Source organism: Crocuta crocuta, unplaced genomic scaffold, assembly GCF_008692635.1.
Source record: "Crocuta crocuta isolate KB4526 unplaced genomic scaffold, BGI_CrCroc_1.0 scaffold127, whole genome shotgun sequence".
Classification (NCBI taxonomy): Eukaryota; Metazoa; Chordata; class Mammalia; order Carnivora; family Hyaenidae; genus Crocuta; species Crocuta crocuta.
The window spans coordinates 2,205,941-2,233,137 of record NW_027532008.1 but is presented as its reverse complement, the minus strand read 5'-3'; the positions used below and the strand labels follow the sequence as shown (position 1 = coordinate 2,233,137).

Genomic DNA, 27,197 nt, shown 5'->3' with positions numbered 1-27,197 from the left:
TGTAGTAAGTTTTCATGCGTTAACGTCCTGATGCAGTAGCTATTAGGTTATGTGGTGTCCTGAAAAATATTGAGACCTGCAAGAAGACTGGAGATCAAGTGAGGGTTGATTTGTGGGTGGATTAAGGGCCGCTGTGGCCCTTTCCTTGAAAAACAGAATGGAGCTATCGGGGTGTCAGAGTGGCCCAAGAAGCAGCTTCAGGGCTAATTCCTTGGTTCTACAATCATGGCCCCTTCAGCTCCAAATTATAGCTGGACTTGGATACATCGTTTGTAACATTCATTTCAGGCAAGAAAAAAATCTTGATTGTGAAAAACAATTTCAGTTTGGGTTAAATGAAGCTATCATAGTTCTGTTCTATAATACTATGTAATCTAGTGATGGTGGTGCTAGTGGTCATGGGTAGCAACTATGACCTTAGCTTAGAATTCGAATGGCCTGGAGTTTGTGGTAGTTGCCAAGAGGTTGTGCTGGGTGATCTTAATAAACCTGTTCACAGAATCCCTATCTGTGCCTTGTTTGTCTTTGGGGGGAAGGACGCATCATGGTCTAGGATGGTGGTTCTTAATCATGGCTTCACATTAGAAACTGAAAAATACTGATACCTAGGTGCCCCTGCCACAAGATTCTAATTTAGTTAGTTTGGAGTACATATAGCCTGGGCATATATAATAAAGAGTATATATAGTTCTAAGCAATGCTCATGTGTAACTATGGTTGAAAACCATTAGTTTGGAGGTCAAAAACTAGACTGGAGTGGAGTGCCTGGGTGGCTCAGTCAGTTAAGTGTCCAGCTCTTGATTTCAGCTCAGGTCGTGATCTCATAGTTTGTGGGTTCAAGCCCAATGTTGGGCTCTGTGCTGGTAGTGCAGAGCCTGCCTAGGATTTTCTCTTTCTCTGCCCCTCCCTTGCTTGCTCTCTCTTTCTCTCAAAATAGATAAACTTTAAAAATTAAAAAAAAAACAAAAACCTCCAGCCAAACCTTAGACTGGAGTACAGAAAGCCTGAAGAATCTTGGCTCTGCCATTAAATTGCCATAGTTATTTGGACAAGTCATTTAACCCATAGGCCCCAAGTTTTCTCAGTAGTTCTCTTCTAGCTGTAAAATTTTCTGATTATAGGGATCACAGGGGTTTGGTCTGAAGATAACAAATTATTTGTCTCGGTATTATTTTCATTTTCTCTTTCCCTTTCTCCTTCTTTTATGGAATGTTCTAGAAGCACTAAGTAGATCTCCCATTCTCTCAAGTGAATTTAAACTGCAGTACTATATAGGGTAAAGTAGAAATGTCATTCTGGGCCCTTCATCTGGAAATGCTCCAGAACAAGAACTTGTGAGCAGCTAGACTCCTGCTCCCAGAGCAGGTTTTGTCTTGTCTTGTTTTGCTAAGGCGTGGTGATACACTGCCTTATACCATTGGACAATAATATCAAATTGGAATTACAATGGAGTTAGTGCAAAGTCAAACACCCTAAGCCTCCTCCATTAATTTTTTTTAATTGAAGTATAATTGACTTACAATATTCTAAGTTTCAGGTATGCAAATGTATATAGATTTGATACCTATATACATTATGAAATGGTCACCACAAAGGTCTTGTTGCCACCTGTCACCGAAGGTTTTTTTTAATGTTTATTTTTGAGAGAGAGAGAATGCGAGTGGGGTAGAGGCAGAGAGAGGGAGACAGAGGATCTGAAGCAAGTGCTGTGCTGACAGCAGAGGGCCTGATGGGGGGCTTGAACTCACAAACTGGAGGTCATGACCTGAACCGAAGTCGGATGCTTAACTGACTGAGCCACCCAGGTGACCCAAAGTTTTTATGTTATTTACAATGTTACCTATGCTATATATTATATCCCCACGATTTATTTTACAGCTGGCAGTTTGTACCTCCTTATCCCCTTCACCTATTTTGCCCACCTGCAACCCCTCCCCCCCCTCCAATTCTGGTAACCAGCAGTTTGTTTCCTGTATATAGGAGTCTGTTTCTGTTTTGTTTTCATTGTTCATTTGTTTTGTTTTCTAGATTCCATATAAGTGAAATCATACAGTATTTTTCTCTGACTTATTTAATTTAGCATAATACCCTCTAGGTCTTTCCCATGTTATTGCAAATAGCAAGCTTTCATTTTTTTGTGTGTGGCTGAGTAATATTCCAGTGTGTGTATACACACTTACCCCATCTTTATCCATTTATTTTTCAATGGACGCTTAGGTTGCTTCCATATCTTAGCTATTGTAAATAATGTGATTAACATAGGGGTGCATGTCTTTTTGAATTAGTGTTTCCATTACCCAGAAGTGAAATTTCTGGATCATATGGTAGTTCTATTTTTTTCCTATTTTTAATTTTTTTCAGGAACCGCCATACTGTTTTCCATAAAGGCTACACCAATGTATATCCCCACCAACAGTGCACAAAGGTTCACTTTTCTCCACATTCTCACCAACACTTGTTATTTCTTGTCTTTTTGATACTAGCCATTCTGACAGGCGTGAGGTGATATCTCATCGTGACTTTGCTTTGTATTTCCCTGATGATGGGTGATGCTGATCATCTTTTCATATTGACCAGCTGCATATCTTCTTGGAAAAATGTCCATTCAGGTCCTCTGCCCAGTTTTTAATTGAAAAAAAATTTATATTCAGTTGCTCTTTATATATTTTTGATGTTAACCCCATATTGGATATATCATAGCAAATATCTTCTCATTCAGTAGGTTGCCTTTCATTTTATTGATGATTTCCTTCACTGTACAAAAGCTTTTTAGTTTGATATAGTGCCATTTGTTTATTTTTGCTTTTATTTTCCTTGCCTGAGGAGACAGGCTAAGGTCAATGTCAAAGAGCTTACTGTCTGTTTTCTTTTAGGAGTTTTATGGTTTCAGGTCTTACATTTAAGTTTTTAACCCACTTTGAGTTTATTTTAATATATAAAAATGGTCCAGTTTTTCCAATACCATTAATTGGAAAGACTGTCTTTTTCTCCATTATATATTCTTGCCTCCTTTGTCATAGATTAATTAACTATATAAGAGTTAGTTTTTCTCGGGGCGCCTGGGTGGTTCAGTCAGTTAAATGTCTGACTTTAGCTCAGGTCACGATCTCATGGTTCGTGGGTTCGGGCCCTGCGTCGGGCTCTGTCCTGACAGCTAGCTCAGAGCCTGGAGCCTGCTTCCAATTCTGTATCTCCCTCTCTCTCTGACCCTCCCCTGCTCACGCTGTCTCTCTCTCAGAAATAAATAAAAAACATTAAAAAAATTTTTTTATGTTTTTGTTTGGGCCCTCTGCTCTGTTACATTGATCCATGTGTCTATTTTTGTGCCAGTACCATACTGTTTTGATTACTCTAGGTTTGTAGTAGAGTTTGAAATCCAGGAGACTGATACGTCCAGCTTTGTTCTTTTTAAAAACTCCATTCTTTTTTAGGAGCGCCTGGCTGGCTCAGTTAGTAGAGCATGTGACTCTCTTGATCTCAGGGTCGTGAGTTTGAGCTCCACACTGGGTACAGAGATTACTAAAAAATAAAATCTTAAGAGGGGCACCTGGGTGGCTCAGTTGGTTGAGCGTTTGACTTTGGCTCAGGTCATGAACTTATGGTTTGGTTCATGTGTTCAAACCCTGCACTGGGCTCACTGCTGTCAGCATGAAGCCCGCTGCAGAGCCTCTGTGCCCTGCTTGTGTTCTCTCTCTCAAAACTAAATAAAACGTTTGGGGAAAAAAATAAAATCTTTTTTTTAAAAATTCATTCTTTTTTTCCCCTTCTTATCCAGAGCCTATCATAGGAATGAAGCTTTTGATTTTGATTACTAAGTTCAGACCAAAACCCCACTCAGATTTCAGTCTATCCTGTTTCCTAAGGCAAGGACTCACTGCTTCTCCCTGCTTTTCTAAGCATGTTAAATGTATTCCTAGGTTTCACAAGATTTTTAAATATTGCTTTGCAGTGCTATGAAATACAACTACTTTATACGCTCTCCATTTAATCTATAGTTTGAAAGGCTTTGATACCCAATCCCTGATCCTACTTTTAGGCCAAACAACTAGTTCATTTTAGTTCTCTCCAAAATGAAATTTGATGGACAATGTAGCACTTAATTTTTAAGGGATAAACTTGAAATGATAGGATTTTTAATGTTGGACTATGATTATGGACCAAGTTTTTACCAGTCATGGAGAAATTAGAAAAATGATTTAGTGGGCTTTTTTTTTTTTTTTTCCTGAGAGAGAGACAGGGAAGGGTCAGAGAGAGAGGGAGATACAGAATCTGAAGCAGGCTCCAGGCTCTGAGCTAGCTGTCAGCACAGAGCCCGACGCGGGGCCCGAACCTGCGAACCATGAGACCATGACCTGAGGGTGAAGTCAGAAGCTTAACCAACTGAGCCACCCAGGTGCCCCAGATTTAGTGGGCTTTTTAAAGTACCGTCTTTTGAGTCTGAGATAATGACTTTCCCACTTTTTAAAAAGGATATTTCAAGATTATAAAAATGAGAAAAGTGATGTCAGAAGTCTTAATTTTTAAATCTCTTTAATTGGCAAAATAAAAGTTGACACTTGGTATTACTCCCCCCTTCTCCCCATGACATCTCTAATGTCTGTGAGACATTCATCTAGACCAGCCCTGTCACTTTACAGTTAAAGAAGTTGAGGCCAGGAATGGAAGTCTAATACAGGAATTTAAGGGCTTGAGGAAGTGCTCTGTGTGTGAGTGGTCATTTGTGGGATAGTATTTGAGCCCCTGCTACCAGTAATTTACTATGCTAAATGTAAAAATTTTTTTGTATGCTTCTTGTCTGGTTTTTATGGACTAGGAAACTGAGGCATAGTAAGTAACCTGCCTACAGGCACACAATTTAGGAATGATGGAGGCAGGATTTGATCCCAAGCACTCAGGCTTTGAAACCACACCTTGAGACACTCCACTGTGTCTGCATCACTGATACAACTATCCTGCTCCCCTCTTTCATGAAGTATTCTCTAAAAATATACAGTAGTGGCAATTTCTGCCCAACTTTTCACGAACATCTTTTCTTCGGTCAGGACCCTGTGAACTTTTCATTGACCATCCTGAGAAACGAAGCCTTCTATCTGTATTATCTATACACCAACACAAATTTTTTTTCAATGTCTACATTTGATCAAACATAAAGATGTTTTAAGAAAGTTTTCTGCGGGGGTGCCTGGGTGGTTCGGTTGAGCGTCTGACTTTGGCTCAGGTCATGATCTTGTGGTCCTTGAGTTCAAGCCCCGTGTCAGGCTCTGTGCTGACAGCTCAGAGCCTGGAGCCTGCTCCCTCTCTGCCTCTCCTCTGCTCATATGCCCACTTGCTTGCTCGCTCTCTCTCTCTCTCTCCTCAAAAATAAACAAACATTAAAACATTTTTTAAAAAAGTTTTCTGACCTGAATATGCTCCTAATGTCTTTAGGTTCTATTCTAAGGAGGTTTCAGAGTCTAAGAATTTAATCTTAGTGGAGAAACCAAAATCCTAAGGCAGCTGGTCCATCAGTCTTTCTATTTCAAGGACTGCTGCCCTTCAGTTTACTGATCTATACTGACATCATTGGCGCCCAAACAAAGACCATTTTGCTTTATAAGGCCCAGGTAAATGTAAGGTGCCATTACATCAGAAGCCAGTGTGAATATCAGCTGTGCTGGAAACAGGAAACATGGCCAAGGAGTAAAGAATTATATGGGTGAGAATATAGCTTTAGGTTTCTTGGGCGTATAATCAGCACTAGAAGGGATTAAATAATGGATCATACAGAGCTGAGAAATTGAAAGGCAAAGCTGACATAAGATACCAGGTCACTGTTAGCTAAAAATGGCTTCAACACCACCTTATGCCTGAAAAGGGCATGGAACCTCAAAGGCATGGACAATCTCTGTAGATAAAAGTATCTTGTTCTTTTCTGTTCTACTCAAAACACTTGAGAATAATTTCTTCTCAAGAATCATGTCCTTGTGCTCAAAGGAGGAGCCATGGCCTGTTTTCTTGAAACGAAGTTTAGAATTTGCATTTTCCCCATCACCCTGGTCTTTGGAATCACAAGTTTGGAAAGGAGGATATTAACAGGTCATTTGATAAGTGATCTGATCAGTTAACTTCCTGGATGAGTTTACTGTTTTCGAAGGCCAAAGGAAAAGGTGATTCTCCTACACCCATGAGTTGATAATTTAAAAATCAAAGTTAATATTATGCTGCAGTTAAGTTTTGATGCCTTGGAGATGTCAAAAGGGCAAACACCAGGCTGATGTTTGATTCAAAAATCTAAAGGACCAGTAGCAGGGAATCAAGAAAAGAAAGGGCGCCATCATAGAGCTAGCTTGCTGTGCAGTGCCTCTTTTTGGGGATGAACAATAATTTTGCAATTGGTTTCTTTTAAAATGGCCAGATAATCCTCCCATGTTTTCTACAAAAAATGAAAAAGCATTGGGCATCAGCTGTGTGCCAATATGAAATGTAATCATACCAACATCTAAATGCCAGAGACCGTGGTGATTTAAGAGCATGGCCTTTGGCATCATACAGATTTAGGTTGGAATCCCACTCACCACTTGTTCTAGGGTGAGACTGGGGAACTCAACCTCTCTGAGCCTCCCCTCAGGGATCATTATACCTATCTCAAGTGTTGTAAGGATTAAATGGGATGAGCCATATAAAACATACTTGCCCAGTTAGGTAAGTGTTCAATAAAGCCATTACAAGCACAAGCCCTGCAAGTGGTTTCTTTCAGCCTTTACGCCTAGGCCAGGCCTGAATCCTAAGGCTTCCTTGCACTATGTAATCACTATGACCAAAATTTTAAAATCCAAAGGGGGCCACAGCTTGATTAACCATTTCATTTGTGCATAGCTAAGATTTGGACGCCTGCCTTCTTATTGGATCCGCTCCTTGCTGCAGTTTGTCCAGTTTTCATAAACAGATTAGATGACCTCCTAAGGCAGCCTCCCAGAATCTACTACACAAATTCTCAAGACCCAGGTTTGAATAAGGAAGGGGAAGTAAGTAGGGTGCATGCAGCTCTGTGTGTGGAGAAGAGCCAGGAGAAACTGAACACTCTCCACTCTTGAGTTCTGCCCTCAACCTTCACTCCAGATTGGGGTGGAAAGGCTGACGATGCAAGCCCAGAGCAAGGATAGAATCCCAAGATGTTAGAGCCCAGAAGGGTTGTCCGGAGAAGAACATTAAGAGAGACCGACACCCCTCCTCACAAGCCCCTTTTCCTGAGACACTTCCCGGCCAGGGAAAGCCCTACCCTCCCGAGGATCTTCCAGAGAAGGCCAGTTGTCTCAAAACCCCGAAGAAGAACTTAACAATCAGACCCCACTTCCCACCACCACCAGGAACGGCCTGTGCATGCGTAGGTGTGCGTGCGCGCGCGCGGACGCACAGACTGCTGGGATGCTGCCGCTCCCCTCTGGGTCTTCCAGTTTCCCGGCGTGCTTAGGGCCCGCCAAATGGGAGGGGGAGACGCAAGATGGCGGCAGCCGCGAACTCCGGCTCCAGCCTCCCGCTGTTCGACTGCCCGACCTGGTGAGTGGCGGGGCGGCCAGGGCTGGAGTGGCCTNGGCGGCTCGTTTTTCGCAGCAAGCCGAACGGCTCAGAGATCCTGGAACTGATTGAGGGAGAACTGTCCGTCGGGCCGGGCGGCGTGTGGAGGAACCGGGAGCCTGGAGCCCGGGCCCAGAAACTGAGGAAACCCAGACTTGGGGGCTCCGAGGTGCTCAGTTAGGCAGTCTTTTGGGCGATCAGCTGGTTGCCGGGGCGCTTCGGGGCCTTGGCCCCGAACTTACCCCAACTACTGACTGAGTGCCTGGTGCTCTTGTGGAGCACCGTGCCTGCCCCCCTGCTCTTCGTCCCGAGCGCGCACGAGCCAGCTTCCCGGCCCCAGCCCAGCGCCCAGCATCCCTCTGTCGTTGCTGCATCTCCCGTGCAGTACTTTCCTGCCTCCCGCAGACTGGAAGCGCCCTGAAGGCAGGGACGGCTCTGACCCACCTCAAAGTAGGCGTCACTGATTGTTGGAATGAACCCCTTTCAACCCTTCTCAGGCTCTTGGGAATAATGGAATAATTTAATTTAGTCTGTGAGCAGGGTACACGATGAATAAATATGAATTGCCTTGCAAGGAGACCCATCCGAGTTAGTGCTAATTTCTGCTGTAGCTCATCACAGTTTAGGTGTGATTCGTCTCTTTCCCTGTATTGAGATCCTCAAGGGCAAGGGCTGCCTGATTCACCTTTGTGTTTCCAGCCTCCAGGCCTAAGCCAGGCACATAGTAGGAGTCCAGTAAGCATGATTTGGATGGAACATTTAACATTTCTTTCCCTGTTTTCCTGGCAAAATGGACTTTTGTCCAACGCACCATCCTTTCGGCAACTGCCGTAGAAGAGTTGGGGCAGCATTGTGAGATGACTGTGTGTGTGTGCGTGTGCATGTGTACATGCGCCTGCACACACAGATGTAGGGGCTCTGGCAAGATTGTTCTTCCTTCAAACTTAAAAGGAGCAAAGACCTGAAGCAAATGTGTGGCTGCTTTCTGGGTCTCCCTGCACTTTTGGAACACCCAGTTGCTTCAGTCTACAAATTGTATGTCCATTTTGGTCCCTTGCTGCATGGGTTTCAGAAGTTGGACCAGGACTGTAAACTTAGAGTTAGGAGAGACCATTTGAAATCACCGACCATTTCCTCAGAGTCTGGTAAGTAACAGCCACTGTTTGGTGCTTTGACATGTGTGTATCCTCCACGAATGGTGTTATAGGCGTCTAGGTTAAAGGAATATAGAGAACAGTTCCCTTAAATAGTCCACTGTAGAAAGACCTGTTCAAGGCTAACAAACACCTCTTATATTTATTGGTACCTGGTTTTATGGGACATGCTTCTGGATTGCCCTAGCTCGCTAATTAGGCACCTCTGATTTGGTCTCAGAGCCCAGGACAGTAGCCTCTGTTTATTCTGTGAAGAGACTAGTCTTGGTCAGCCCCAAACACCAACTGATTCATTCTGCCTTTATATGGTATTAGTGGTAGTGGCACATCTTAGATTCACACTTCAAGTGACCAGACTGCCCTAGCTGTAGTAGTACTTGGACTCTGTGCTGCTTTTTCTCCAAGGTAGAAATAGGTTTCTTTGGTGCTGCTCTAAATACAGATCCACTAAAGTCTGTTTTAGAGCAATTGAATCACTGGGGAGGTGTCAAATGTAGAAAGGAGCTGTAATAACAGTGAAGTAGATGACATTTCTGCTTGAACATGAACTAATTATAGACTGGTAAAGAGCTGTACTGTTGAATGGGACAGTAATTGTAAATGGCATTTATAAACTCATCCTGAAAATGCATTTCTCACTCTTCTTTTTCAGGGCAGGTAAACCCCCACCTGGTTTACATCTGGATGTAGTCAAAGGAGACAAGCTAATTGAGGTATGGAAACACGTGTCTTCCTTTTTTTTTCTCATCACACCAAGCATTTTTGCCAGTGAGTCACTTTTCCACCCCCTCTCCTGTGCTTTGTTTTCCAGCAATGCTTCTTTCGTTCATCCTGATTTTTTTTTCTATTAAAAGCACATGGTGATATAACACGTTCAAAACTGGTATCTCCCACAGACACTCAGTTTTTTTATGACTTCTCTCACCTGCCAGATGAAGGGTTTTAATGGATCGTAGGCTTATGGGTCCCCATCAACTGGAAGCCCTGTAACTTGGTGAATCCTTTCTCTCTGAGTACGTGGAGCTGTGTAGAAGTTGCAAGATATGCAGTAACTGAGGAAGAAAGCGAACGGTGTAGCTTTTCACTTTTTTAAGTTGCATTTATGCAGTTCAGGTCCAAGCCCTTCAAAGAAATATAGTAAGCTGAAATGCTTGCTCAAAAAGAATGGAATGGAGATAAAACTCATTCATTCGTTCAAGACACTTACTGAATGCTTACTCCATGCCAGTCATGGTACTCGGCACACAGACTACAACAGTGACCACAACAAACGTGGTTCCTGTCCTCAGATTATCTGGTGGGAAAGACAGTCACACAAAAATTAGGTGATTGTAACTTAAATATGTACTATAAAGGAAAAGTTTAGCAGAATTCCAGCTTTTAAACAAGTCTTTAGAATGAACACCATACAGAACCTCAAGAGGACATGAATTTTGATTGGCTGTTAGGCTGTTTGTTAAGTTTTTAAAAATCCTTATGGTACCATTTATTTACCAAGGAATGGAAATGAAGCCCACTGTGAGTATGGAGTTGTGAGTCTCCATGTTTCAAACAATTTGATGTTTACTCGCCCGTATAGAATTTAGGTTCAAAGCCCTGTTCTTGAATGCAGATATTTTCCTTTGACCTATAGTAAAAATCAAGGTATTCCATGGTTGAAAAGCCATCTGTGAAATCTCTTGAAGGAAACCCAGTGTTTTGCAAAGTATGAAGGCATGTATTGTGATGAATTTTGTTTATTCATCAGACCCTTAGCCAGTCACTTGGGGGCTTTTTGCCATGGGTTCTTCTGTTTTCAGAGTTACAAAACATCAAGATTATTCAAGGAAATAATTTAGCTAAAATGTCTGTAAAACTCTTTTTACTGTAGACTGTATCATAGAAAATATTGCTGCTAAATGGTATGAAGCTTTGAAGACATACAGCAATTTATTTTGTTACTAGAATTTAGTAAATCTTTAGTTTGCAGTAGGAAGAAACAGACAAGGAGGCCTAGTTTTAATGCTAATATCATATTCCTTTGTGAAATAATGTATGTTTTCAAGGCACTCTAATTTGTCAAACAACTCTCTGATAACTGGTTTCCATTCACTGATCCTATTCTCTGTCCTTCAGTGCTCTTAGGTATGCTGAGTTGCCACTCGATTGTCAAGTTACAATCCTTAGACATCACTATATTGTTTCCGAGAGGAATAGACCTCAGATGTGCTTATTTTTAAGGATTTAGGCAGCACTTGATACTAACCGAGCTATCTACATCCTAGCCTTGTGTCAAAGGCTTGTGATGTGTTGTGATAGCTGGGTTTAAGAAGTGCGATATTAAAACAAAAGCCATGAGTCATTTAAGCCCAGTGTGTAAAGACACACTCTGAGTTATAACTCAGAGGCACAACTAGATAGTGGGATTAGCCATAGCTAGTCAAGAAATTGTGTTAGGGGCACCTGGCTGGCTCAGGAGGTAGAGCACGCAACTCTTGATCTCCGAGTTGTGAGAGCCCCATGTTGGGCATAGAGACTCCTTAAAAATGAAATCTTAAAAAAAAGAAAGAAACAAACAAACAAAAGAAATTGTGGTGTTAGTGACTGTCGAAAGACCAACGAATTATTTCATATACTTGGACATTGTTCAAGAATTAACACATTTCCTTGATTCTAAAACATACTGTTATCCTCAGTATATTTGAACGTTTCTGTAATTGAGATGCCTTTAATAATGAAAGTATATATTTAATTTGGAGTCCCTTTTCTCTCTCTTTTTTTTTTAATGTTTATTTTTGAGAGAGAGACAGAGTATGAGTGGGGGAGGGGCAGAGACAGACAGAATCTGAAGCAGGCTCCAGGCTCCAAGCTATCAGCACAGACCCCAATGCAGGGCTCAAACTAACAAGGATCATGACCTGAGCTGAAGTCAGATGCTCCACTGACTGAGCCACCTAGGTGCCCTTTTCTCCCCCGCCTCTAAACACATACTCTAGTGTATCTTTGGCACCTTAGAATTATAAAAATTTGGTCAGTGTTCTATTAGAATGCGGGAGTGGGTAATCTTATATAGTGTGTCCTTGAGACCAGCCTGTGAGCAGTGTAGTTAACAAATTCAAGTTTGTGGGGATATAAACTGGGTGCATTTAAATATGAATGAGAAATGCCGTGAGATTCAGCGTGCATGGACACTACTTGGAGGGAACAAGATGTCGCAATTTCAGTGCTCTCTCAGTTCTAAATCAGTGTCTTATTTTTAACCCAAATCTTAAAACGTAGGGATGACGTGGAGATGATTGATTGAGCTGTCAGGCTGTTGTTAAATCTTGCTGCTCCATATCGGTTCAGGCTGGGGACAAGCTCTGCCAGTGGCAGATGGGCACTGCCGGACAGAGTTTCCTAGAGGTGACCCATATACCTAGCTAGCTTGAACTAATTGAGCCTTAAGGCTAAGCTTGAAAGATACTGGGTAAGTAATAGTTAAAAGAAAAATTAAGAAAGTGACCTGTAGTACTTGTTCACTCCTGAAAATGTTCCTTGCCCTGTGGTGCATTTTTTGATGTAGGCAGAGTGAAGAAAATCTATAATGTGGTGGATAAAAGAGCTTAGACTCTGAAGTAAGACAGACNTATTTCCCTGATGAGGAGGGATGCTGAGCATCGTTTCATGTGTCTGTTGGTCATCTGGATGTCCTCTTTGGAGAAGTGGACAGACCTGAATTTCTAATCCAGCTTTACAACTACAGCAGTGTCCCCCTTATCCGCGGTTTTGCTTTCCATGGTTTCAGTTACTGGCACAGATGATCCTCCTGACATGGTGGCAGAAGGTCAGCAGTAGGCTAATGCGTCACTCCCTCACTTCGTCTCATCACGTAGGCATTTTATCATTTCATGTCATCACAGGAAGGATAAGTCCAGGATAATAAGATGTTTTGAGAGAGACCACGTTCGTGTAACTTTTATTGTAGTATATTGTTATAATTGTTTTGTCGTTTTATTGTTGTTAATCTCTTACTGTGCCTGATTTATAGATTAAACTTTATCATGAGAGTATATGTGTAGGAAAAGACATAGTATACATTATACGGTTTGGTATTATCTGACATTTCAGGCATCAGCTGGGGGTCTTGCCATGTATCCCCCACGGATAAGGGGTTGGCTACTGTGTTTAGCTGTGTGAACTGGAATAGGTTAATTACTTTCTTTGTGATTCAGAAGTACCTGCCTACCCCACAGAGTGGTTGTGAAGATGAAGTGACCCAGCATCAAACTCCCAGCACAGTTGTATGGTGCCTAAGTGCTCAGCAGTCGTTACCCTATCGGTGTGAAGTGTATTTCTGGTTTTGTAAAGGGAACACTAAGGCATAGGGGAGAATAGTGGCCCACTGTGAGTTCAGTGACACAGCTAGGAATGAAATCTAAACCTCTTGAGAGCTAGCCTGGTACCATACTAATGCTACTGTTTCTGTGCTCAGCTTTGTGCGATCTTCTCTTGGGGATTTTAGGAGCAGTATAGTGTGAAATGGGAACTGGAGCTTAAGGAGACTTTGTGTTTAAAGGAAATGCCTGGGCGGCTCAGTTGGTTAAGTGTTCAACTCTTGATTTTGGCTCAGGTTACAGTTCGTAAGATGGAGCCCCGTGTCAGGCTGAAAGCACAGAGCCTGCTTGGGATTCTCTCTCTCCCTCTCGCTCTCTGCCCTTTCCTGTGCATGTATATGCTCTCTCACTCACTCTCTCAAAATAAATAGACTTAAAAAAATAAAGGAAAAACATGACATATTCTTTTTGACTTTTTTAATGTTTTATTTATTTCTAGGAGAGAGAGAGAGAGACAGCATGAGCAGGGGAGGGTCAGAGAGAGAGGGAGTCACAGACTGAAACAGGCTCCAGGCTCTGAGCTGGCAGTCAGCACAGAGCCCGACGCAGGGCTCGAACCCACGAACCACGAGATCATAACCTAAGCAAATGTTGGACGCTTAACCGACTAAGCCACCCAGGCGCCCCAAACATGACGTATTCTTGGGCAGTCACGTTGTAGACCTCTAGAACTGAGAGAAGTGTTAGCAGTAATTCATCTAGAGTCCTCCATCTACAACAATTCCGTCTACAACCAATCAGCAAAGGCTTTACTGATCCAGGATTAAAGGAAAATAAGGACAATGTTGCGAGTGTTCGTAAAGCTAAAGTCAGTTCAGAGAATGTCCTTTATCCTTACCCTTCCTATTTATTTGGTGTTGAAATGACCTTTCTTTTATAAAAATTATATTAATTAGTGACAGTTTTTTTAGTTTCCTTATTTGGTTTGGTAAAATAAAAAGTTAACACTGCTCAATCAGCTCCTTCTCCCCTCATATTTATTTATTTGTGAGAGAGAGACAGAGACAGGGAGGGAGAGAGAGAGACACGGAAAGAGAGAATTCCAAGCAGGCTCCACACCCAGCATGGAGCCCGACTTGGGCTCAATCTCACCACCCTGAGATGAGGACCTGAGCCGAAATCAAGAGTTAGATGCTTAACCGACTAAACTACCCAGATGCCCCTCCCCTCATAATTTTTTTAATAACAGTTTGCTGGTCTGTGAAATCCCCTTTTCTGCTATTATGTTGGGGCATTCTATACTTTGGGTTTTTTTTAGTGCCACAGCAGTGTCTAGGAACATTTCGGAGCTCTTCTTTTAGAATTGTTTCAGCCCCACAGCACATTGTTTAGAATATTGGCATTGCAGGTCATTCACACCTGACTTCAAATCCCAGCACTGCTACTTAACCAGTTGGGCCACCTTAGATGAGCAGCCTCATCTCTCTCAATCTATTTTCTTGTCTTTAACAGTAGAGGTGATACTTATTTCCCAGACTTTGGAGGATTCGATGAGATCGTGTTTAAAATGCCTCGCAGTAATAGTCCTTTAATGTATGTTAATCTCCTCCCCCAAATCTCGAAGATCTTTGCCCCATGAAGTAGGTCCATGTTTGGACACAGCAAATGCTCATTTAGAGTTAACTTGGAGTAATACTTTTTTGTGACTAGAGTGAAATGACAATGAAGTTAGATTTGGATGCTCATACAGTGGTATCTAATGTAATTGCCCTGCCTAAAGAAAATTCCAAAAAGCCTCTGGGGCTATGGCAGCGTGATTAGAATGTATATAGATGTTTATACCCCTTTCCTTTCCCACCCAATTGCTGATCTTCATTCAAATGCAGATTTTCTGAACAGCAGTTTTATTACTTTGTAGACTTGCTTTGTACTTCTGGTTTCCTGGTTGACCTAAAATTAAGATCCGGTGAAATCTTAAATTTCTAATGGACAGCCACTCCCACAGGCCACTTTCATCTAGTAGAATTAAGAAAAGTTCTTTTCATACCAACACAAGACCTTTAACTACTGTATTTGAGGAGATTAATTGCCATCCACCCCCCAAAATATGTTAATAAGTTATTCTGAGCTCTTTATCTTGAAGAATAGTGGGAAATAATTTTGTTTTTGCCTCAGCAAGGAATTTTATCTATTCAAGATTCTCTACTTATGAGACTGGAAGAATTGTTGCTAAACCCTGTTGAAACAAATTTAAGTAATATTTGATTTAATATTTATTTAGAAACTGATTATTGATGAGAAGAAGTATTACTTATTTGGGAGAAACCCTGATTTGTGTGACTTTACCATTGACCACCAGTCCTGCTCTCGGGTCCACGCTGCCTTGGTCTACCACAAGCATCTGAAGAGAGTTTTCCTAATAGATCTCAACAGTAGTAAGTAATTCACATCCCACCCTGTTTCACACATTCTCTTTGGGGCAATGTGAAAATGGTCTTTGGGTTCTTCAGTTTTGAAATCATGTTTTATTGCTCATCAAGGAAGAAGTTCGTGTTTGGTTTTTAAATCAGCCCTTCTCTATTTTCCTGAAATAATTGGTATCTCCCATTTTCCTGAAATAATTGATGACTGGAGAGAGAGAAGAGGGTTTTGGGGAGGCATGTCCTGGACGAGGCAATAGGAATATATAGAGAACAAAAAAACAAAAGTTACCCAGGACCATGATAAACCAAAAGATGATAGGACCATGATAAAATTGTGGTCCAATTTAAGCAGAAGCCGTGATAAACTCCATTAATGTATTACAATAGTGGTGCAGGACATTAAAACAATACTTGCTCCGAGCAAAATTTAATTTTTTATAATGGGTTCTTTATTCTAGCTGCATTTTGCTTTGACTGCTAGTAATACCAATTTCAATTGCATAAGCACACTCCAAGTAAGATTTTCAACTCTGAGAAAGATAATCCCAGAAATGCAGTTGAGACTTAACCGCATAGGGCTCTGAAGTTTGTTCGTTTGTCCATGTATAAATATAGTGTAAAACGTAAAGGCTTTTGCTTCTGGGCTGGTCGTGCTCTACCCTTTCTCCACTCCTCTAACACACACACACACAATCTGCTTATATAATGGCTTTGGAGAGCCTTGCCTCACACATACTTAACTTGCAAATTTATCTCCTCTTTTCTCTCCATTTTATAACATGCAGAATGCAGACATGGAAAAATTTCAGACTCTCCAGTAGGATTTTGGCTTGCCTTGGCATTCATATTGCACCTGTTTCAGCCAGTCTCCTTTTTTGTCCTGGGGAAAACCAAAACATAACTGCCACCAGGCCAGAAGTTCTTATGGTCCTTACACTTGGGGCTGGAGAGGTCAGACCACAGCAATTCCTGTCTTTTGCCTTGGGGGGGCGTGTCTGTTGCTGGGTTGGAGCCATTCCTACTGGACCCAGAGTGAAGCCAAACTTGTCTGGCAGCAGAGAACGAGCAGCGGTCTTTGTTTATGGGGTAGTAACAGGTCTGAAGATGTGTAAGAAATCCCCTGAAGAGATTCAAGACCCAATGAAGAGTTTCCTTTTCATTGTGACACATGACAAGGGATGCAAAGTGGACCCAGTGCTATTTTCATTTTAAAAAACAAAACTGATGTTCTGGGAGTCGCTTTTCTTCCTCCTACAACTCGGGTTGGTTTTTGTTTCTGTTTTCTCTCTTATATTTCTGATTTGGTTATTCCCAGCACACGGCACTTTCTTGGGTCACATTCGGTTGGAACCTCACAAGCCTCAGCAAATTCCCATCGATTCCACAGTCTCGTTTGGTGCGTCCACAAGGGCATACACTCTACGTGAGAAGCCTCAGACACTGCCGTCAGCCGTGAAAGGAGATGAGAAGATGGGTGGAGAGGATGATGAACTCAAGGGCTTACTGGGGCTTCCAGAGGAGGAGACCGAGCTTGATGTAATTCCACGTCTGTCTGTGGCATTGTTTTGTCTTTTGGGGCTCTAGTTTTTGCAGTATGTAGCTTGAAATGCCAGTGACTTAGCATCAGGAGATTTTCTTGAGCCCAACAGTGGGTCTTTGCCACTTTGCCAGGCAGTGTGGCCAGATGTGTTGTGCCTGGGAGAGCTGCACTGTGTGGGCTTGGCTGTATGCAACCAGTAAACTTCATGGGTGTCTGCACACCTTCACCAGATATTAGAAGCCAAGGCTGCGAGTTAAACGTTTCTGGAGCTGCACTATCTAATGCCATAGCTACCAGCCACATCTCAGGTACTCAGTAGTCACATGTGGCAGGTGACCTTATTGAATGGCAAGGATACAGAACATTTCCATCACCCAGAAAGTTCAGTTGGACAGGCCAAGCTCAGAGAGACTGAAGCTTTCATTCATTTACATTGCTTTTTTGGATATTGTTCAAATAGCCCAAGAAACTTCTGAGTAGAACTAGGCTACTCTTGTTCTTAGGGGCTGGCTGCACTGAAGGTCATGAATTTTACAAGATTTAACGTAAAGTGCTAAAGTTTTCCCTTTTTAGAGGTTGACTCCAGTGGCTTGTGATGTGGCTGTTTCCTTGACATGTCTGTCGCTGCACTGGTGTGACTGGTCTATTCAGGTAGACCAGCATGTCCTTAACCACCCTTATTCATATACCTCTTGTTCACCAGGGCAGTTTCCCAGCCCTTAGGAAGAAAAGCACAGTGGAAATCTTATAGTTTAAAAGTTATTTTGTTCTAAAGAAGTAGCCTCAGTGACTTGCTGACAGTCACTCCTGTGACTGCTCCCTCTGTGCTTCCCTGTCTTTTAAGTTCAATTTGTTAGGTCCTCTCTAGGTCTTCATTCTCAAGACATTTGGAAAGTCTCAGACTGCAGTGCAGTTTGGAGCAAGTCCAGAGGATTGGGAAGACGCAGGCAGCAGTGCTGAGACCAACTTAATCATTGAAATAGATGGGTGGTTATGAATAGAAATGGGGCCATATGCAGGGACGGGGAGTGGCAAACTATTAATGCCAAATATTAAGTCCCCTGGCCCTGTCCTTTTGAGCTTCAGTGGGGAGGGCTGCTGGGAAAGAACCTGTCAATTGCCCTCTGTCATCTCTGTTAATAGTAGCAGTCCAAGGGTGATAGTGAATTTTTTCGGAATACAAAAGAGAATGTTGTTCGCCTGGAGAGGTTAAGCTTCACTTCTAAAGCCTTCTTGCTCTTTGTTTAGCTCTGTGTTCTTCAAATTCCCTGTGTACTGACTCCTGTCTGTCTTGTGTGAACCCTGGCCTAGAACTTGACAGAGTTCAACACTGCCCACAACAAGCGGATTTCCACCCTGACCATTGAGGAGGGGAATCTTGACATTCAGAGACCAAAGAGAAAGAGGAAGAACTCACGGGTGACTTTCAGTGAGGATGATGAGATCATCAATCCAGGTGAAGTATCTTCCTAGTTTCTTCTGATGAAAAGGCTGTGATCTCAGATAGTAGTGTACATAGTGTGTAGGTTAGTTGTAATGTTTCTCAGCAAGGTTTAGAACAACTGACACTATATTAAGGGAAGAGATTTCTCACAGTTCATTGGTGGAGTACCCTCAAACACTGAGGCATTATCCAGTTGCAGTGTAAAAGAAATAGCCAAAGGAAGGGCCCACATAATTCAGTATACAGAGCCATGCTATAATTCTCCCCTGCTGATCCAGGAAGTCTGCGTCATAGCGGAGGTTTAGGTAAAGTAGAGATGTTTGCTATTCTCCCCTCAGAGTAGAACGTTGGTGTCTTTGGAGTTCTGAGTATGAATGGCAACTCTCTCTAAGATTGGAGAACCTTTTGCTGCCAGTGTTAACTGCCCTGAAGACTTGCCTCTCTGTAAGGAAGTAATCTATAGAGAGTTTGTATGGAAATGTCAGCAAGGCGAGAACATCAGTTTATGGGAAGGCCACCGAATTCACCTATTTGTTCTGTCCTTTAGCATCCACTTACTTGGTACACGCACTATGACAGGTACTCTAGTAGGTGGATGACATAGAGCCCTGAGATATAGTTTGTATGATGAAGATGGAATTGAGATTCAGAAAACCTTGTTTGAAATTAGTCTCAGTGGATGGAAACAAGGATCTCAAACTCTTAACTTCCCAAATGAAATACAGTGAGAATAACTTTCAAGTCCTTCGTTTAGGTTCAAAGACCAGTTACTTAAAGATGTAGGGATTCTAGTTAACTAAATGAGTCATCAGGGGGATGTGGCAACTAGTCAGCTGCAGACAGCAACCCCACTCGCCTGTGTTCTCAGCAGAACTCACCCAAACGGGTTACCAAATCAAGCATGGCCTCGGCCACCCGATGTGTTATGTAGTCCTGAGGGAGGAGGAGACTTGCAGCTATGGAAAGCCTCCTCCACATGCTGGGTAGGGGGACCAAGCTTGAGGAGGCACAGCCACTGCGGTTGGGTATTTGCAGGACTGACCTTAGAAAGGAACGAGCAGTCAAAGCCAGGGCCAGTGAGTAGCAAGTATTGGGTCAGCATAAAAAGCAACAAGATTCTCTCTCTCTCTCTCTCTCTCTGTCTCTCTCTGTCTCTCTCTGTCTCTGTCTCTCTCTCGGCTTGCATGTACACATGCTCTCTCAAAATAAATTTTTTTTTATAATGTTTTATTTACTTTTGAGAGAGACTGAGAGAGAGAGGGAGGGAGGGGCAGAGAAAGAGAGAGACACAGAATCCAAAGCAGGCTCCAGGCTCTGAGCTGTTAGCACAGAGCCCAATGTAGGGCTCTAACCTGTGAACCACGAGATCATAACCTGAGCCAAAGTTGGTTGCTTAACCAACTGAGCCACTCAGATGCCCCAATAAATACACATTTTTAAAAGGGCAGGGCAGCACCTGGGCAACTCAGTTAAGTGTCAGCTCTGGATTTCAGCTCAGGTCATGATCTCACGGTTCGTGCTCAAGCACATGCGCTGTCTCTCTCTCTCTCTCTCTCTCTCTCAAAATAAGTAAACATTTAAAAAAATTAATCCTTCTTGCGTTTATTTATTTATTTATTTATTTTTAGTTTATTTATTTATCTTGAGAGAGAAAGAGAACAAACGAGAGGGGCAGAAAGAGAGAAAATCTCAAGCAGACTCTGTGCTGTCAGCACAGAGCCAGATATGGGACTCGATCTCACAAAATGGGATCATGACCTGTGCTAAGATCAAGAATCTGACACTTAACCAACTAAGCTACCAGGCACCCCAGATCCTTCTTATATTTAGAGGAAGGATTAACAGGATTCCTGTGAAAGATTGGGACATTCGTTTGGTATGTGGAGTGGAGGGGATTACTCTCCAAAGCAGTGAATACCCAGTGGAAATATTCAGACAGGGGCCAAGTGACGAATTAGGGAAATTTATTTCTGCGCCCCAGAACCTATTGAATAAGAATTCCTAAGGGTTGGATCTAGAAATTTATAGTTTTAAACAAGTTCTTTTTTGTACTGATGAACAGTCATCAATTTGGGAATCACTGGACTAGTCAATCTTCTAAATCTCTTTCAGAACTCAGGGTCTGGTCTGCTCTGTTTTTCTACTTAAAAATTATTGCTCTGGAGTGGAATGTGTACTCAGGCAGAGCATAGCATAGCATTTAAGAGGACTTAGGTTTGAAATCGACTTCTGCATTTAGTAGCTATGTGAGCTTGACCAAGTGACTTAAAAGATACTGGCCTCACAGGATTGGTGGGGAGGCTAAATGATTAATATATGTAAAAATACTTCAGATCAGTGGTTGGCACTCACTAGGCCCTTGGTAAGTCTTAGCCATTATCCTTCCCCATCATTATTGACCACCGCTTTTGCCTTCCATTCGTGCAACCTTTCCTGTGCCAGAGGTAGACTTAGCAAGGAATTTGTTGGTATATCTTCAGGGAGCAGAGATGTCATGGAATGGGTATGTCCTCTTTCTCAGACTGGAATGGCTAGAGATGAGAGCACAAGAGTGCTAATCAGCCAGCACAGCACAAGACGGGGTCCCCAGAGAATTGGTCCCGTCCCTCTGCAGACCCATTAACACACGTGGGATGCGAGCCCCGTTAACCACTCCTCTTGGGCCCCAATTGCTCTTGTGCTTCGTTTAGCTTTTCTTGCTGAAGGGATGATTGGAACAGGGCTCCTGTGGGGATGAGAAAAAAGGTAAGGATGCCTTTTTTAGAGACCTCCTCTCCTTCCTAATGAGCCTGGTTATCTTTTCCTCTTCTTCCCTATAGAAGTCATCCATTTGTTCATTCACTGAACAGAGATTGGTTGTGAACGTAACGCCACGGTGTGTTGTTTAGAAGCATCCTAATCTGTGAAAAGCCAGACCAGGGATTTAATTACTCAAATAGGGAATCTTTGTTTTCCAAAGGGATTCATAGGAGTGTTTCTTTAAATAGCAGTCACCCTCTGTGCATTTAAAATAAGATATACAGCACCTATTAGGGAAACTCCCTTTCCCACTGCTATAAGACAAAGAGGGCTTGGAGTAGTTTTTTAATAATAACAGTAAGTCTGCCTGCCTGTTTCCACACGCTGAACCTTCAGCACGAAAACTCCAGTTCATCCCAGGCAGTCTGGCCCAGTGGTGTCCTCTGTGCTCCAGGAACACTATTTTGCACCCCTCTGTTGTGTTGTGGTCTGTCTGGCTTTTCATCTGTGAACTCCTTAAAGGCAGGACAGTATCTTGTTCTTTATTTCCATCCTTGATGTCCAATAAATGAGGCATGAGTGTGTGACTGACTGCAAGCATGCCCCTTACTTGGTTTTAGCGTTTTCTCTCTGCAGTGAAAGAAACTAGAAACTTTATAGGGTACAATAATGTATGTGTAATCTGTGGAAAGGGGGCTGCTCTCCACCCTGCCTGGACAGGAGGCTTTAGATCCTTTAGTAAAAGTCTTGTTTGTATACAGTTGTTCAGGGCAAAGGCCAGGATAAGTTGGAAGTCCTGGGCCTAAATCCTAATTTCTGTTATTTGCAAATGAGCAAGCATTGGCAAGGTACGTGGTATGTGGCCACTTCCTATGTCTCACGTGTCATTGATTTTATCACTGGCTTGGGATTGATAATATCTGCTCTTTGGTTTCTCTCTTCGAAAGGACATATGTGGAATGGGAAAAAACTTGGGGAGGGTAGGTACAGTGCAGTGGTCCAGGGCCCAGGCCTACTTCCGGCTGCTTGAACTCAAATCCTGGTCTCTCTACTCTCCAGCAGAGTGACCGGGCCAGGAGGTACTCGTACATGCCTGAGTGTGTCTGTTAGATGTCGATTGTAGTAGTACATGCCTCATAGAGTTGAGAGGATTGAACATGGCGCCAGCACTCAGTAACCACTAAAGTGTTAATTGTATTCTATGTTAGTTTTAATATGAGTTGTGATTACTTTGTTTGCAGTGAGCCCTATTCCCTTAATCCTTCCAGCAGAGTATCAAACTAATTCCCCTCTGGTGTCTTCTGCAGAGGATGTGGATCCCTCAGTTGGTCGCTTCCGGAACATGGTGCAGACTGCAGTGGTCCCAGTCAAGGTAGGAAGCACATTGTAACCCTATTTGAAATGCCATACAGTCTGGTTTAAAAAAATTTTTTTTTAATGTTTTTATTTATTTCTGAGAGAGACAGCATGAGCAGGGCAGGGTCAGAGAGAGAGGGAGATACAGAATCCGAAGCAGTCTCCAGGCTCTGAGCTAGCTGTCAGCACAGAGCCCAACACGGGGCTTGAACCCACAAACCATGAGATCATGACCTGAGCCGAAGTCAGACTCAACCGAGCGAGCCACCCAGGTGCCCCCAGTCTGGTTGAAAAACTCACTCTTTGGGGGATTCCTGACAGGATCAGTCAGTAGAGCATGCAACTCTTAATCTTGAGGCTATAGGTTTGAGTCCCACCTTGGTAGAGATTACTTAAAATCTGTAAAGAACAAAATGAAAATAAAAAGAAAACCCCACTCTTTTATGTATAGGTAAGTGTTAAATGTGTGCTTAATTAAAATTGTTTTTTAATGTTCATTCATCTGTTTTGAGAGAGAGAGAAGGAGAGAGAACGTGCGTGTGCAAGCTGGGAGAGACAGAGAGAAGGGGAGAGAGAGCGTCCCAAGCATACTCCACACTGTCAGTGCAGAGCCCGATGCAGGGCTCAGATCATGACCTGAGCTGAAATTAAGAACTGGACATTTAACCCACTGAGCCACTCAGGTGCCCTGTGTGTACTTAATTTTAAAACACATTCTTTGTTCTTCTATTTTTCATTGTGTAAAAATACTTTTACCTGAATCTAGGGGACCCCGGAGTGCCCTAGAAAGGCTATAGGCGACCTTTCTGGATGCTGCGTATAAATTTTGATGTGATGGGAGCCTGTAAATTTACCTCCCTGCAGGGTCCAGAGGGCCTACTTTAGCCTTTCCCTTCTGACTTGACGTCAGCTATTGGGCAAGGGAGAAGCATCGTTGCACCTCCAGCTTGGCCATGCCTTTGTTTTGTGACCGGGAATGGCGCAGATGGGAAAGCTAGCCCCAGTCGGGAGTAGGTCGAAAGATCAGGGATGTCGAAGAACCAAGAGGTGGAAGTTACAGAGATGTTCTGATTGCTCAGCATGTGGAGGAACCACATGGCAGCTGGGACTGTCCACAGGGGGCAAGTGACCCCTTGAAGTAGTGAGACAGGCCTGTCAACAGAGGTATTCAAACAGTGATTGGAAGATGCTGGTCAGAGGTGCTATAGAAGTTTTATTTAAAAAACAAAACAAAAAATTAAACTTTAGATTGCTAACATGTGTCAAATTTCTGGTTAGTCTTTTTTAATCCAAAAGAGTCAGAGGGTTGAGGGGGATCTTTCACGAGCATTCATAGCCAGTGTGAAAAAGTACAAGATGAAGTTTTTCTCTGTTGTCTCCATAGCATTCAGGTCACATTTCTCCTTGAGCTCTTTTCTTTCTTTCTGCTGCTTCCTTTACAGTGTTCTGTTGTCATTAAAGTATAAAACCAGCAAGGGGTGCCTGGCTGGCTCAGTCGGTAGAGAATGTGACTCTTGATCTCAGGGTTGTAAGTTCAAGCCCCTCGTTGGGTGTAGAGATTACTTTTAAAAATAAGGTATAAAACCAAATGTTTTTACTTCTTTGTCTATTTTATTATGGTATAATATAATTTACATACAGTAAAATACATTTTAAGTGTATAGTTTGAATTTTGACAAATGTATACACCTGGGTAACCACCACCATACTCCATGTATAGATTTCCATCACCCCAGAAAGTTTCCTTATGTCGTCTTGCGGTCAGTTCCCCCCACTGCCAGCCCCAGGCACCCATTGAACTGCTTTCTGTCACCACAGATTCGTTTTGCTCTCAGATTAGTGTTTAAAAGCTGTGTGGTCAACATGAAGATACTAGCTTTTTATTTAAATACTTACATCACCTATTATCACCACTGTTTCTCTTTTTTTAATTTATTTAAAAAAATTTTTTAATGTTTATTTTTTAGAGAGACAGAACGTGAGTAGGGGGAGGGGCAGGGAGAGGGAGACACAGAATTGAAACAGGCTTCAGACTCTGAGCTGTCAGCACAGAGCCTGACACAGGGCTCGAACTCAGAAACCGCGAGATCATGACCTGCGCCGAAGTCGGATGCTTAACTGACTGAGCCACCCAGGCACTCCATCACCACCGTTTCCTAAAAGGGCGTTTTAAAATCAAAAAAGAGAGGGAGGGGTATGACCTTAGGATAAAGAGTAGTCACTTAAAATGGGTAAGTTTTGCTTTTATGAAGAGCTCATACATTGAGTCCTCATTTTTCCCGGTGCCTCGTAGGATGGTGAGTGCTTTGTGTGGAGCCGTGTTTGGGAGCCATCATGTTAGGTGACCACTGTCAGGTCTCTTCAAACCCTGAGATTTCAGGAGAGTCAAATAGGTTGTCTGGGAAACAAAACAAGCTAGAGGGGTAGGGGCCTTCTTCAAGTTTTCTAGGGCTGGTACTGAAGAAAAGGCTAACTGACACCCTCACATGCCTCATCTCTTGTCTCCTCTGTTCCTTGTGAACCACAGAAGAAGCGGGTGGAAGGCCCTGGCTCCCTGGGCCTGGAGGAATCAGGGAGCAGGCGCATGCAGAACTTTGCATTCAGTGGAGGACTCTACGGGGGCTTGCCCCCCACGCACAGTGAAGCCGGCTCTCAGCCACATGGCATCCATGGGACAGCACTCATCGGTGGCTTGCCCATGCCATATCCAAACCTCGCCCCTGACGTGGACTTGACTCCCGTCGTGCCGTCAGCAGTGAACATGAACCCTGCACCAAACCCTGCAGTCTATAACCCCGAAGCTGTCAATGAACCCAAGAAGAAGAAATACGCAAAAGAGGCTTGGCCGGGCAAGAAGCCTACACCTTCCTTACTGATTTGATATTTTTCGTCATGGAGAAGGGTGGGGTTGGGTGGGAATTGGGTGGAAGGGTGAGGGGGGAGCTAATGAACTAGGGAGAAAAACTTTCCATGTGTGCGGTCTCGTCTTTCAGAATGTCTCCTGGGGCCCTAGCCATGTAATCGTGGGGGTGGGGTTGGAATATCCCATAAAGATCTGTCTTCAGAACACTTTGAGTGCAGAACAGTGTTTCGTATTTCCCACTAAGTAGGCTGCCCTGGCTCCTTCCCAGGCCTTCCATCACCACCTTTTTCTTTTCTTCCTCATTCCGGGGTCAGTTTGATTTAAAGTCCTGCACCCTGGGGAGAGACTCCATGCCCTCAGGTGGCATCTAGAGGTGTGCTGGTGGCGACAGCATCACCAGCCTGTGGGTCCAGCAGCCTGATTTCTGTTTACTGTCCCTGCAAGTCTCGGATAGCAAAGGGTTTGCCACAGATCCCAGGCCAATCAAAGGAGGGTTTAGGATACTTCAGTTAAGCTAAAGTTTCAACTTCTAAATGTTTCCTGGGTCACTGGTTTTGAGGTCCAGTAGTTAGGCTTTTTTCCTCTTTTGTCCTTTCTGTTGGAATGAGAACATTTTGATTTCCTTTATCTGTGACCAGTGCCATAGAACAGGTGGGTGGTTTGAAACTTACAGTATTGTTTGAACTTCACTTATTTCCCTTGTCACACCTGATACTTGCTGAAGTTTCTCGTTTGATTCCAGAGTACTGTCCTCTACTCTTTAAAGCATTGCTTTCCTAGTCAAGTGTGTTACGAAGGCAATTTTTAAAGGATATGACCAGTTAGAGCAGCAATTCCAATTGAAAAGATTTTACTTTGCAAGTATTGCAATGATGTCTCTAAGGGGACATTTTTAGGTGTTGGTTCAGAGGCTCTTCCCCTCCACCCCTCCCTTGACTGAGAGCTCTCATAACCAGAGCTCCAGGACTTGGCCCAATAACAAACATAGGAGACGAAGGTAGCAAACAGTGATATGAGCTTTGTACAGAGATTTGTACATTTGTGTAATAGGCCTTTTCACGCTTTATGTGTAGCTTTTTACCTGTAACCTTTATTACATTGTAAATTAAACGTAACTTTTGTCATTGTGCAGTCTGTGATTCGCTCGCCATCACGATTCCCGCTGCCATTGGGGAATGTCTGTCGGAGGTACAGGTAGGCTTGGGAGGCGATGCTCTGGCCCCGTTTTATTACCACAAATAAAGATGCCCCCTGCCGAATGTGGAAATACTAATTAGAGATTCCGGTCCCCAGACTGAAGCCTAACTGAGCAAAGTGGGTTAAGAGGTACCTGCTGCCCTTCACGGGAGGCAGAGCCACAGAACTGACGCTGGGAGACTGGGCTTCGGGACACTGGTCCCGGCTGGGCGTTGCCGAAGCCTGGCCGCCCGCCTGCTCTCTGCTTACAGCTGCTCACGTCGGCGCCACAGCTCGGAAGCGACGGTTGGGTATGTTTACAGGGGATTTCTGCCAGAGTTTGGAGTGAGTGCACCTGTCTCGCATACCGACACCTTGTACACAGGGAGTGAGCTTGTGATGGAGATGCCAACTAGCTTCCAGATCCTTGGGATGAGAGGCTGGACTTGCAGCAGGAGCAGCCTGCTGAAGAACAGGGATCCGTAAAGTCACAACTGAACAGAACGTTGATCTCTTAGCTTCCGTAAAAATGAGGGTCCTCATCGTAGAAGGGCACCTTCCTCTTGCTGAGGTGAAGGTGACTGTTAGTGTTGGTTAACTGTCCCTCACCCAACACCCGTCTATCCTGCCCAGCGTTACAGCGGATCATTTCT

The 27,197-nt window shown here is 43.3% G+C and overlaps 1 protein-coding gene and 1 non-coding gene across 3 annotated transcripts; both read left to right on the top strand.

The window, feature by feature from the left end:
• Positions 1-5,625: 5,625 nt before the first annotated feature.
• On the top strand, positions 5,626-26,492 carry PPP1R8 (protein phosphatase 1 regulatory subunit 8). 2 transcript variants are annotated; one of them, XM_077775805.1, is made up of 7 exons: positions 5,626-5,695; positions 9,361-9,421; positions 15,285-15,438; positions 16,742-16,962; positions 18,278-18,422; positions 22,457-22,521; positions 25,033-26,492. In XM_077775805.1, the coding sequence occupies exons 4-7, from the start codon at positions 16,897-16,899 to the stop codon at positions 25,384-25,386; spliced, it is 630 nt and encodes a 209-aa protein (XP_077631931.1). In that variant the 5' UTR covers positions 5,626-5,695; positions 9,361-9,421; positions 15,285-15,438; positions 16,742-16,896; the 3' UTR covers positions 25,387-26,492. The 2 variants fall into 2 exon arrangements, with proteins under 2 accessions (XP_077631931.1, XP_077631930.1); XM_077775804.1 differs by lacking the exon at positions 5,626-5,695 and adding an exon at positions 7,428-7,536.
• On the top strand, positions 10,937-11,102 carry LOC144241368 (small Cajal body-specific RNA 1). The gene has a single exon (XR_013338057.1).
• Positions 26,493-27,197: the final 705 nt, after the last annotated feature.